This window comes from Protopterus annectens, chromosome 6.part0 (genome assembly GCF_019279795.1).
Source record: "Protopterus annectens isolate FY-2018-M chromosome 6.part0, PAN1.0, whole genome shotgun sequence".
NCBI classification, from domain to species: Eukaryota; Metazoa; Chordata; order Ceratodontiformes; family Protopteridae; genus Protopterus; species Protopterus annectens.
Window position 1 is genome coordinate 1,086,625,791 of NC_056737.1, and position 13,940 is coordinate 1,086,639,730.

General features: G+C 41.2%; 1 protein-coding gene across 1 annotated transcript in view; it reads right to left on the reverse strand.

The window, feature by feature from the left end:
• TTC7B (tetratricopeptide repeat domain 7B) overlaps positions 1-13,940 on the reverse strand; it is a gene marked incomplete in the record, with an annotated part of 1,939,345 nt that overhangs the window by 785,110 nt on the left and 1,140,295 nt on the right. The window contains 1 exon segment of the mRNA XM_044074706.1: positions 9,183-9,300. Within this exon segment, the coding sequence (XP_043930641.1) occupies positions 9,183-9,300 (118 nt within the window).

Below are 13,940 nucleotides of genomic sequence, written 5' to 3' on the forward strand. Positions count from 1 at the left end.
ATATATATATATATATAGATATATATAGATATATGTATATGTGTGTGTGTATATATATATATATATATATATATATATATATATATATATATATACATTGGGAGGGTGGCCTAATGGTTAAGGTGTTTGCCTTATAAATACAAGCTATATGGTTTGAGTCTCACAAGGGATAACTGGCAGGCTTAAAATGGCTTGCAAGGGCAGTTAGCCTAGTACTAATCTATGAACCTAATATATATATATATATATATATATATATATATATATTTTGTGTATGTATATATATATATATATATATATATATATATATATATATATATATATATATATATATATATATGGGCCGTATTTTTCACAGGACCGGGGGCTTTGAAGGATTCCACCCTGGTCCTGTGTGTTTGGGCCATCCAAAGATACGCTAACCCACAGAGAGCAATAAGGGAAGACCTTGTCTACCATCGGGGTTAGGTTTTCTACCCCTCAGCGCACCTTTTCCAGAAACCAGCAAAGTGGCAAGAAAACCTGGTTCTGAAAATCTCAGGGATCTTCCCAGGATCAATGCAGGGATTCTTCCTCCAGAGGCAAAGGAGGAAGTTTCAATGGGAGATGCCCCCCCAAGGGCAGAGGGTGAGCACAGCATCAGGGTTTCAGAGAACCTTTCTCTGATCAGTTGCATCAGTGCTCCTGAAGAGCTGCGCAACTGCTCATCTCTGGAGGCAGTCGGGGGTTGTTCTTTAATGTACCCAGATGCCTGGACCACTCTAATAAAATACAACTGGGTGCTAAAGATTACATCCAGATGTTATTACATTCCCTTTTTCCTTCAACCCGAGAGAAACCAAAGAAACTCCCTGATGTTCACCCATTCAGAGGGAATATGCAGTATCAGAGATTCAAAAACTAGTGCAAAAAAAAAAAAAGTTACCCAAGAGGTCCTGACCGAACAATAAGGATTCGGAACTTACTCCTCCTACTTTTTAGTGCCAAAGAAAACCAGGGATCTAAGGCCCATTCTGGATCGAAGCAACCTGAAATTGTAAAGAAGACAAAGTTCTGAGCAGTTATGATTCAGTCCACTTTACTGCTGTTGTGAAAGGAAGACTGAATGTGCTCAGTGGACTTACAGGATGCATACGATCACATCAAAATAGACAGATGCTCCAGAAATCAGCTGCACTTCTAGCTGAGAGCCAGTCACCATCAATTCAGGGCTCTGTCCTTTGGAATCACCACAGCTTCCAGGATGTTTACCAAATGCATGGCAGTAGTCACAGCTCACCTGAGACTGCAAGGATTCCAGGTGTTTCCATATCTAGACGAATGGCTCCTCATTGCTCCAACCAGGCATCAACTGATTCAGGCCAAGAGACTGGTTTGAATACAGAGTCATGTGGGCATCACCATAAGCCTGGACAAATCAAACCTACTTCTGATGCAGAGTTTGGAATACATAGGGGCTCTTTTGGATGCATCGAAAGAGACAGCATCACTACCCACTCACCATATACAGATGTTGAGAGACCATGTTCGAGATGTTCTATACCAGCCATCTCCACCAGCAAAAGTGATACTTCAAGCTCTTGGATCCATGGCAGCTGCTATCACTCTGGTTCTATTAGCAAGGTTCTTTATGCCAGTGCTTCAATAAACCTTGGGTGTTCAATAGTATATTCTTTACCAGCCTCTATCTGTTCCTATCAAGCTGACTTCAATTTGCAAAAAGCACCTACAATGGTGGCTTCTGTTGGACAACCTGATGATCGGCAGGCCAGTCCTTCTTCAGTCCCTCAGAGGCATGGTGACAATGGATGCTTCACAGCTAGGGTGGGGGGGCATTTCAAGGGAATGATTGTCCATGGCATATGGACTCACGCAGAGAACAGATTGGATATCAATGTTCTAGAGATAAGAACAGTTCTTATGCTGCAAGTCTGTCAGGACATTCTCCCTCTAGGAGCTATTGCAATTCACAGAGACATGTCAGTGGTCTGGTACATAAAGAAGCAAGGAGGAACCCATTCATATCCCTTGTGCAGACAGGCCCTGAGGGTCTGCGAATGGGCCATGTCTTCAGGCCGCTTTCTACTTGCAACTCACATACCAGGGAAGTCCACCATTCTAGCAGACAGACTTAACAGTCCATTCTGACCCCTCCCCTCAATCAATCGGTAGTGAACAATTTTCAGCCATTGGGGCCAACCCTGCTGCAATCTCTTTGCATCTCCTCAGAACAAGTGCTGCAGCTATTTCACTCTTATCCCCTCTCCAGGGGAATCCAAAAGGGATGCTTTAATTCACAATTGGCCCTCTGGTCTCCTCTATGCTTATTCGCCTCTACCCTTGATCACAAAGTTTTTACAAAAAGCAAAACAGTTGAAGACTTCAGTAATCCTCATTGCCCCCTACTGGCCTTAGCAGATTTGGTTTCCCCTTTCTCTGGCCTCACCTGAAATATCCTCCATGGATACTGGAACCCAAAAAGGACCTCCTCATTCATCCACCAGAGGGTTATCATCCCAGTCTACACTCCTTCAAACTGATCGCTTGGTTTCTCCAATTCCAGTAATTGTACAGAGGTCCAGGCTTGCTCCCCCTGTTTGAGAAATCGTACTATCTTCCCAAAAACACTCCATCAAGAAGGTTTATAGGGGTAAATGGCAGAGATTTGTTTTTTGGGCTTCCAAAGAAAACACTGATCCCTGTTCAGCTCCAATTTCAGCCATTCTTCTTTTCCTTACTTCTCTTTTCAAAGGAGGAGACTTTTTTTACTCTTAAAATTCAGCTAGCAGCCATTTCAAACTTCCATTCAGGAAATCTTTTTGGTTCTCCTGCTATATCCAAAATATGTAAGGCCTTCCTGAAGGGAATCTTCCTCCTCAGATCTCCAGTTAAAGAACCTTCTCTGTCATGAAATCTTACCATTGTCTTACAGGGCCTAACTCTAAAACACTTTGAGCCAGCTGATGACTGTGACCTGAAGTTAATTTTTCGGAAGACTGTCTTTCTAGTCGCCATTATATCAGCAAAAAGGGTCTCGGAAAATCAGACTCCGTCTTCCAAGCCTCCTTACATCATTTTTCATAAAGATAGAGTATCCCTTCGTACTAATCCCTCCTTTATGCCCAAGAGAGCCCCAGAATCTAATTTGAACCAGTCCATACAATTGCCAGTTTTCTTTCCAAATTTCTCAAACAAGGGGGAACATATGTTACATTTGCTTGATGTTCACAGGCAGCTACATTTTTATCTCCATAGAAGAAAACACTGTCAAAAGATGGATCAACTATGCATGTCCTTTTTGTCTAGACATCTAGGTCATGCAGTTTCTAACGTTACTCTAGCTAAACGGATAACAGACTGCATTACTGTGATTTATTCAAAAAATGTGTTGCAATTGCCTCACCCTCCTAAGGCCCATTCAACTAGGTCCATATCTACATTGTCTGCTTTTTCTTCTAGAGCATCAGTAGATGGTATTTGTGCTGTAGCCACCTGGTCAAAACCTCATACCTTTGTCACACATGACAAACTGGGCACTGTTTCCAGAAGCAGGGCTTCTTTTGGTTCTGCAGTGTTCTGGCATATCCTTCCTTGAGGTCACTCGGGGTTATACAGCTGGGAACTATGACCCAACCATAAGGAAGAATGAAAAGGACATCAGATTTATAAGTTATGCACTTACCATAACTTGATGTGTTGTACATTTTCATTCTTCCTCACCTTCCCTCCCAGCCATCGTACAACCCAGTGGTTTCTAGAAGACCTGTGGAAAATTGCTTGGGAAGTTGATGTTCCTGATTTGAGCCTCTGTCTTTTTCCTTCCTTTCAGTCTTTACTATGCACTGTTAGATATTTATGCAGCAAACTCGATCTGAAGTGGCTAGGCAGAGGGCATGGTATTATGGGAAGAGAGAGGAGCTCAGGACTTGGAGTCTAGTCTATGTAAATGTGGCCAGGTCGGATCCCAGGGTCGGATCCATGACCTAACTGCGAGGAAGAATGAAAATGGACAACACAGATACCAAGTTATGGTAAGTACATAACTTATAATTTCTTTCTCATCTCTCTCTGTTTTAGTTGTACCTAATTTAAACTTCATTTTCATTTTACTCCCCTCACTAACTATTCCTTCTGCAGAAACGTCTATCTTCCTTAATAATTCTTGAATAATTTCCACTACTCACCTCATAAACTTCACTCTTTTTAAAAGGTAAATAGAAAAGTACCAGTGTTCTATTTTTATTGCATTACTCTCCATCTTTATCATAGTTTTTATTGGTGGATGATCTGAAATATTTATAGTATGTGCCAAGGCTTTCAATTAAATACACAATGCTCCTGTGAGATAAAATTTCTATCCAGCATAGCCCAGTAATTGTACCTATGAAAATAATATGTAAATTCAGTCTGAGTTCCTACTACTGAATTCATATCTTTTGTACCAAATATTCTCATACATTTCATTACAACTTCACTCTCTTTTGTTATATTCCCTTGCAGGTTTCCTTGATACAGTCTCACTACTGCAAATAAAATGCCACTCTCCACCTATAAATAATATTCCCGCTGAACTTATTTCTTCCAAAATTTTCCTAAGCTCCATAAAAGCAGTTTTAAATGAAATACAAATACATGGCAGCATAATCCTCCTCCAATGCCAGCAACCTCCTCACCCCTCCTTACTAACACAAATTTGCCATTATCATCTTTCTTCTTCTTCTATCACTGTTAGAAAACATCTGGATATCGGTATTATTATTCCCATTGCTTCACATGTTCTGGTAAATATCTACCCCAAAATCTTTTCTTTGTCAAACTGGCAGGCTCATTTCTATCTAAATCTGTCTCCTGCAACATTTCTTAATTTAATATTCTTTGCCTTTTTTATATACTGATAAGGCCATGAAAAAATGTTCATAGTAGTCATTATGACAGAAAGCTATTCCTACCATCTACTATGCATGACAGTTTACCCCATCTGACAGGACCAGATTGTCCAAATAGATGTCTGCAACCACAGGCATTACCTGTTTTTAAAATAAGGTTTCTTATGTTAAGGTGCATGTAGCAGCATGTATATCCATTTACAATGATTTTTACCTGTTCTTTTCTTAACTTTATTCCCCTCCCAGACGTGAAAAGTTGCTTGCATGCTTTCAGTAAAGATTAACATTTAGCCCTAAGAAACAAGTATACTACCTAGCTTTACTGTGCAGTGTTATATTAAATACATCCGCGGTGGTGTAGCGGTAGCGTTGTTGCCTCACAGCAAGAGGTTCTCCCGTTCGATTCTTGGCTGGAGTGCGGGGAGTGCCTTCTGTGTGGAGTCTGCATGTTCTCCCCACGGTTGGGTGGGCGTTAGAAAGACGTGCGTAAATGGACGTGCCTTCGCTGAAGGTCGAGCTGGCACCTCAGCGTTCATCAAAATATACTGCCAATCATTAGCGTACCGGAGTTCTGCTGTGGCGACACCTAACTGGGAAAAGCCGAAAGACAACAACAACTGTTATATTAAATGCATTACACCATTAAGGCTCTGGAGAGGCAACTACTTGTATAACTTATTAACTCCCCACAGTTTTAAACTTAATTTTTTACTAAAATGTTTCCTAACGTAATTTTAAATATTAATTACACTCTGTCTTTTACACTTCTCTCAGCTCAGAGTGTTCAGAGGCCTCTTAATTTCTTGCATGTGCATACAGTTCCCTTCAAAGGGAAAGCAGCTGATAATGAGAAAAATACTTCCTAATTTTGAAAATGCTTGAAATAATCTTTGTAAAGTTCATTCAGAACACAATGTAAAGACATCTCATGGTTCACTGCTAGCACCTGCTGACTTCTGGTCTACCACTTAAAACATATGTTAATGGAAAAAATAGTTAATGACTTTGCAAATACAGAAAAGCTACTATTCCATGCCTCAAATCATCATTGTGTCTTACTTCTCATATCTATTTGCTTAAAAAAAAAAAATCTTCTCTATAAGCTTACATCAAGTTCAGAGATTAATTCTCTTTGGAGCCTCGTAAAATGTGCCAAATAGTTCAAGGACCGTACAGCAAAGGTCGATGAAGCAAAGACTTGCTTCCCTAATCTGTCCACTGCCCGGGACTCCCTGTGTGGCGGATGAACAGTCTGGCTCTCTTCGACGAGCTCCTTCTTTGTGACCGCCGCCACCACCATGGCATCTATGGGTAAACCTTTAGACCAATGTGGACTCTCTTCAGGAGGGAGATAGAATTTTATCTCGTCTCTGACGGATTGGCTCAACAGAGTTAGGATTCTTCCAGGTACGTTGCACCACTAGCTGGACTAGCTTGTCTGCAGGCGGGGGTCACCCAAGAGGTAGATGGATGGGCATGGAAGGTCTGCAGGAAGGCAGACTCCTCGGAGCAAGGGTTGCTGGGGTTCCAGTCACCCCTCTGTTTCAACATTTCAAGGATGTCTCCACAGGAGACATCTTCAGGGGGTGACCGCGGGGACCCTTCCCTTTCATCGTAATCCATATCCTCTGTAAAAGACTCCTCAGGGGAATCTATGTGCTTCCTCTTGCATGACTTCTTCCATGGCACCTCTTCAGTGGGAACTTCTGAGGAGGACTTGGAAGAAGGGGCTTCCTGCAATAGGGCTTCCTGCGGCTCTTGTGCCCGATGTCCCAAACCAGTGGCTTGTGTCAGCTGCAGCTCAGGTTGAGGGGATGTCTAGGGTTCCAATGCCGGTGGTTTGCTTCCAGAAGCAAGCGCCCGGAAAGCAGGTCTGCCTGAAGAGGGATGGGAGCCCAGAACCAATAAAAAGAACCTCGGAACTGGGATCACACCCTGCTCTGCTGAACCCACTCCCAAGAGAAGAGCCTGAAGAAGGATCAGTGCCTACAGAACTCCCGGCGCTGTGGACAGAACCATAGACACACTCGGGACCGTATTCGACTCTGAAGAGCCCATAGCCAAACCTTGAACCTGAGGAAGACCTGGCTCCGAAGGAACAGAATGCCAAAGGGTTGGTTTCCGGAGCCACAGTGAGGTCCACTAATGGCACTGAAGGAGTTGGTACTGAAAGAGGCGTTGGATTCGAAGACTTTGAAACCTGCAAGAAGGTCAAAGGAGGAGAGTAGGATGGAGTCTGTGGAGAAACACTCCCAAGTCTGACAGGTGGATGGGTCTTAGAGGGTGTAGGAATCCCCCTGGCTGTCAGCAGCTGGTCCACATGGCGCACCACATCAAGTTCAGAAAGGCTCCTGGTGGATCTAGTGGATATCTCCAACAGGGACTCTGGTCGCTCAAGGAAGGAGCTATATATCATTCCCAGAAAGGGGTCCACTGAAGGGGAGTATCGGGTCCATGTTGTGGTGTCCAATGGCACCGCTGTCTCGAGTTTGGAGACAGGGAGCAATGGAACATCTACTGCAGTCATGGGTACTGTAGATAGACTTGGTGCAGTAAAGGCACTCGGTACCAAAATGGTTATTGGAGGCTCAGCTACAAGTGGGGTCGTAGTCATGGGTACCAAAGACATGCTCGGTGCTGTGGTACTCAGTACTGAAGAGGATGAGGCAATTTGAGACTTGGGAATAACAGGTGCCATAGACAATATCGGTGCTGAAACAGATGCAGAAGGCATAAGAGCAGTTGATGGAACTGAGGTTGGTGTCGTAGAGAATGGCCTTGATTCCAAAGACACTTTAGGCATTTTCAATTTAGTAGGCTTGTCCAAATCACCAGAAGGTGAAAGGGTACAGAATGTGGTCTTTTCTTTCTTAGGAGGGGGAGAGCCCTCCAATACAGAAAGAACCTTTGAAAAGGACGTCTTAAGGAGGCCCTTCAGAATTAACCTGTTTTTTCGTTCATTTAAATATGTGCACTAAATCCTTTACAAATAGAATACAGAGGGTACACCGAGAGATGGGGGCACCCCCAAACAATACACACATTCCTCATGCAAGTCACAGTTTGGCATTTTCCTGCTACAAATCAGGCATTGCTTAAAGCCCGACATACCTTTTTTTTTTAGACATATTTGACATACACACACACTAAACAACCAAGGAAGAGGTTAGAAGGAAGATTATGTAGATGTACTTCTCTCTCTTTTTTTTTTTTTTTAAAGGAATACTAGCAATGGTATTTAAGAATTACCATGAGGGTAGGGAGAAAGGCCGTACCAGCAATGGTACTAAGATTACCGAAAGGTAATTAAGAAAGTGTGTCAGGAATGGTAAAGACTAGTAACAAAGACAGACAAACGTCAGGAAAAATTACAAGAAACTCCTATCACACACACTACAAAATAACAAAAATGTTCAACTTAGCTGAGAGCTGGCTTGAATGCGGCTTTACGGCTACGCGGCATATGAGATCTGAGGTAACAGGGAAAAGGGTAGTATGGGTAAAAACTTAGCTCGAGTGTTTATGGCTTGAGCGAGCTTGGTATAAGGCAGACTCGGTTCTGAGGATGGAACCGACATCCCATCAGTGATGAATGAATGAAGATTAACAACATCAGATTAAACTGTTACTCAATGTGCAGCCATTTTGGAAATCCAATTTAGACCCATCATTGTCAACAGAGCAGCTGCAAAATGCATCAATATGTAAATCTACTATTTCGGCTTAATTATTAAATAAATCAAAAGATCACCTCAAAGTTTGTTTTGTTTGGAAAGGTCTTGAACGACAAGCATTTTCTCACAGTATACTGCAGCGTGAAATGTCCCTGAACCTTTCATGGGAGGTTACTAGGCTATTGGCCCTGAAGCCCTTAAAAGCCTAGCCAAGTGTTTATCCCATGTTTAGACAAGTCAGGACCCAGAGCTCCTGTCCAGCAGGGACACGGGCGGAATCCCAGGAGTGTATTTTCCGTTTCTCATATCCAGTTATCCAGGTTGCGCTTAAAAATGGATGCAGATATTCCTTCCATACAGAAGGAAACTACTACACTACTTAAAACTGTTGAAGAACATAAGATATTTGGGCCTGTGAAAGACTCCCATGTGGCAGTACACTTACCTTTGTTTCATCTGCTATGACCAAACTTGATAAACATACACAAGGTATTACACACCCCTTAATTTAATAAAAGAAATACTATTTTCTTCTGTAAAAATAATGTGATATATTTATATTTCTGATTTAATGTCTGTCCTTAACTATGAAAACACACTAAAATTCATATAAATTTTTTACCATCAGTAGCTTGTAAACTATACGCCAAACCAAGAGCAAGGTACCCTTTAGCTTTAAATTCAGATGATCTGTCTCCAGATTCTACGACCATTTGGGCAAACCTTTGTCCTTCTTCAAGCTGTAAAAGGAAAACTATATTTAATTTGATTTTAATATATGCAAGGAAAATATGCAGTTACTTAAAGTTCACTGTACTTAACTACTTAAAATCAGTAGTGTGAGAAAATGTCAAAGTATGATCATCACAAAAAGCTTCCAATGTGTATAGCATTTTTATTTAATTCCTGGAACCTGTTATGCAATACCTGAATGTTTAAATGCAGCTATATCATTACTATACTAACAGCAAACACAAAGCAAGCATTATCAGGATGAAGCTTTGTCATAGTAATACTCAAATGTACAACTACAATACAAGAGAAATTAACTAAGTTACATATCTTATGAAAACAATATTCTGATTGTATAGTTCAGGATGCTATCACACATTCAAACAAAACAATAATGGGATAGCACAGATGATTTAAGAAAAGGTCATTAGTCGTTTTTCTGTACCTCAATGCTTGTAACGTCTCTACAAAAATGAAGTATAACAGTATTCTGGTATTTTAACAGCTAAGCAAACTGCTACTTTATGTTACATAAGTTTTACAAAGCCCTTATAGTACTTTATGCCACAAACAGCAAATACGTAAGAACATTCTGCTCCATGTTTTAGGTTTGCCCAAGACAAACATTTCTTGTCTGCTTCTGGAAATCTGGCAGACGGACAGAAATTACTGAAACAACCATACTTCAGGATGAATATGATCATCTTGCAGGCATGTAACATCCTCCAGAGGATAGACCAGATCAAGATTCACAGGGCTGCAAAACAGTCTCTTTCAAGTCACCATGATGTGAATAATAAGCCCTGGTCTTTCTCCATAAAATTCACCAACAAGTGATGGATAAGGGGGAAATATGCAACAGAACCTTACCTCCTCCCAACAGCTTGTCATGCTAAATCATTTTATGAATAACGAATCCCCGATGTTATTTCATGTACAACTATGTAACAAGTCTTTTTTACAACATGGAATGGAAGATACAAGCTACGTCCAACTCGTCTGATTCTCATTTCAGCAATGTAAACAATACTATGCTCACTTTGTTGTTTTAATGCTAATTACCGTGTTTCTCTTACTTGTTGTATTCTTTGTACCAGTAGGTACCCCGGTGCCCCTTGTGTTCCCATACTTATTGTGCTCTGTTCCTCTGTTAATATATTGTACAGTAATAAGTCATATACAGAAACTTTATCAACTTTATAAAGCTGACTTATTGTTTGACTGACGACCTGAACATGGGCTTCTATTAATAAGGGTTCTTTTAAAACAAAGATCCAAGGCACCTTAGAAGTAGTAGTACTTTACTAGGTGTTTGAAAATGGCTGTGTCCTCTACTAGGTCATACAGTGCAGAATGGCAGAGAACCATGACCAAGGAGTGACTGAGATCCATGCCAGACCAGTGTTAAAGCTTGTTTGGGATCACCCAAAAAAAATATCACCTGAGGGGGCACAGAACACACCTCTGACCAAATCAAGAAACTCTTCCACTTAGCAGAGTAACTGCAATAAATGGAAGGCTACCTGGTGACGTTAACCACCTCTGACAACCCAGACAGAAGAACTGGTGGAAGCAAAGGATCCAAATGAGAAGCTAGACCCTGCAAAAGGAGCAGGTCATTTCTTCATCTAATGGGGATAGCCCTTGTTCATGATGAAAAATGATATAAAGCCAGAGACCTAAACAGCATGAACCCGCTTTTTGCTCGAAACAAAGAGTGTGAAGAGGCTATGTCTTGGTCTTACTACTTTGAAATATGCGATTATTTGCTAAGCTAGATGGAGTGAGGGAAAGACACACAGGAATCTTCACCACCACCAGCACTAAGCAGAACAGGGAGAGAAGTACATTCTGCACAATGGTGGGCAGGTGGATCTCCTGGGTGCGCTACCCTCGAAAACCCTGAATCCTCTGCTCTAACAGAAGGATGGAGGAGCGGCTCAGGGAGTCCTATAGGCACACCCACTTCCCTGGAGGTGTGGCCTGGTAACACTGATGCCTCTGTCTATTGCACACCCCAAATAAAATGAGGGCAGGTACATCAGTGTCTGTGCACAACTGCACACGGACATTCACACAAACAAGCACAGTACATATCTATGTCACAACCAATGGAAGGAAAGGAATCAGAATCCTGGAATCTAAAACAATGTAGTTCAGCTGATTCCAGCTTTATAATAAACTTGAAAATGATAAGTTAACAGCCAACCATTAATGAGGTAGTAAAGGATGCACCTTATTATCCATCATAACTAGTAGACAAAAGTAGAGTAGTATTAGTTAATCATCACTAATAATAACTCATGTTCCCCACCACTGTGTAGTATTCTCAAAAACTGGCCTACACACGTGGCTTGGAATTTCACTAAAACCAACCACCTTCCTCTGAGTGGCTAAGCAGTCACTCAGATTCCAGAGAGGATAACGACTTTTGTTACTGAGGTTTCATTCCCAAACAGTATTAATCACAGAATTAGAATATGAATCTCAACCACTGAAGTGGGAATCAAAAGATCGACCCTTTCCAGAAATCCCAGGCTGCCATGGCATAAAGAGATATGTATGTGTCTCTTTCCCTGTCTCTCTCATGAACTCAATACATGTTGCATTAACACAAGGCCATTCTGAGAATTAACTGACTGAAAATACAAAGCACATATATAGAAGGATACACACTAACACAACTAGGCATTTTAGCACAGAAGGAGGGCAATGGACTGTTGCAGCCTCATGCCACTCATTCTCCAAAATACAAACAAAAGTCAACAGGCCACTACGACATTAAAACTTTGACAAATTAAATGCAATTTAAATGGGAGGACTACAAATAACTGCACTGGCTGCTCCTTTAAGTTCATCTCCTTGCTAATTCTCTACATATGAGTAAAAAAACAAGCTATCCATCACAAGCCAGGGGCTTGTCCCAGTCAGCATCACCTAGATGACTGCTACAGCCAAATATCCTCTAGCCTTGGAACTAGGATCTGGGTTACAATCCTTGATGAATAGCAAAAGGGTATCAGATACTTAGCCCCTAAAACGTCTGCTGAGGCAGCCGTCCCTGGCAGAATGAACTTGGATTGGCCTCTGAATAAGGTTTCATACAGAATCACCAAAATTCAGAACAATGGGTAATACAGGTCTGCTTTCTGACAGGAGCTCCCCATAAGAAATGGCTGATCTGATGTCCTGATACTCAAGTCTTGGAAATGCAGGTCCATGAACTGCCCCATAAGATACATGAGGTGCAATGGACACTCACCTGGATTTAGAGATAAGAATAACAGCAGGAACCTGAAACTCACCACTAAAAACAGAGACATTGATATGACTTTTGACATCACAGAGGATTGGTAAACAACACTACTCTGTTCTTATGGAAAACAGTGCAACGTGAACAACAAATCAAGGCTTGCAATTCCAGTACGGACACAGCAGAAATATCTGCAATAGAAAGGGTTGTCATGCATGAAAGAAATTTCAACGATACAGAAGAAAAATGATTCAAATTATTCAAATGGAGGTTCAACCATTCTTTCCAAAACAAAACTAATTCCAAGGTGAGAAAACTCCCATATTAGGTGAATTTAAGTGGAATACCCCCATAAGAAAAAAATGTTTAAATACTGGAGAAGATGCTATGCCAATATAGCAATGCCAAACAACAAACCTTAGTGGAAGATCTGAATAATTCTAAATCATGTCCCTATGGGTATGGAAATGCACTTCTGAGCCACAGACGAAAACAGCTCAACTATAAAAACAAATGTGCCATGCACACTTTCTTCACTGGTGCCCTGGAAGTAAACAGTGCACCAAGAAATGCTACTAGAAAAGGCTAAGTCCGGGAATCGCAAATTAACCACAGAAACACACGCACAGTAACAGAAAACATAAACAGTATGAAATTCCTACAGTAGTAGTATACACCTCCAAAAACAAAGCTAAACAGGAGGATAAGGAAACACACCAGGAAACTGTGGGCTAGTCTTGGCAATATAACACACTAGTAATCCCACAATGTCTGCAGCTACTACAGAAATAAATACAAGCAAAACCTAACAGACTCATAAAAATGTCATAATCATTGGAGAAAAGGGTGACAGCTTGCTATCCTGCAATAGTGTCTGCCTACACTCAACAAATTTACTAAGTTCGCCTTACAGCTGACTGTCAGGAACACATTTGCATGAATGGCAGAATATTAAGATGTAGTACACCATTACAACAGCGCGAGTAAATCATCATTACATCACAGAAACGAGTGTACAGTATGTCCTGAGTGACAGCGCAAGTAAATCCAGCTTGAATTCTAGAATGGACATCAAGTGTGTAATGTTCAAAAATGTGTGAAGTGATTTCCAACTAGCACATTCCCAACCAAATTAATTTGGGCAGATACATTTTTGAAGAAGGCTGCAATGGCAGCCACAGTCAAAGCACACCCTATTTGGAAAAGACAAAATAATATGCCCACTTTGAAATTATTAGTGATTAGGATGCTCTACTTATAGACCATCTCAGTGGGACAAGTCCTTTCATGGTTAATACAAGTTGTCTACTCCCAAGTACACCACCCAAAACACTGCTGCCTTTATTATCCCATATGGAAAAGACTGGCAGATAAACAGACCGACTCAAAACATTT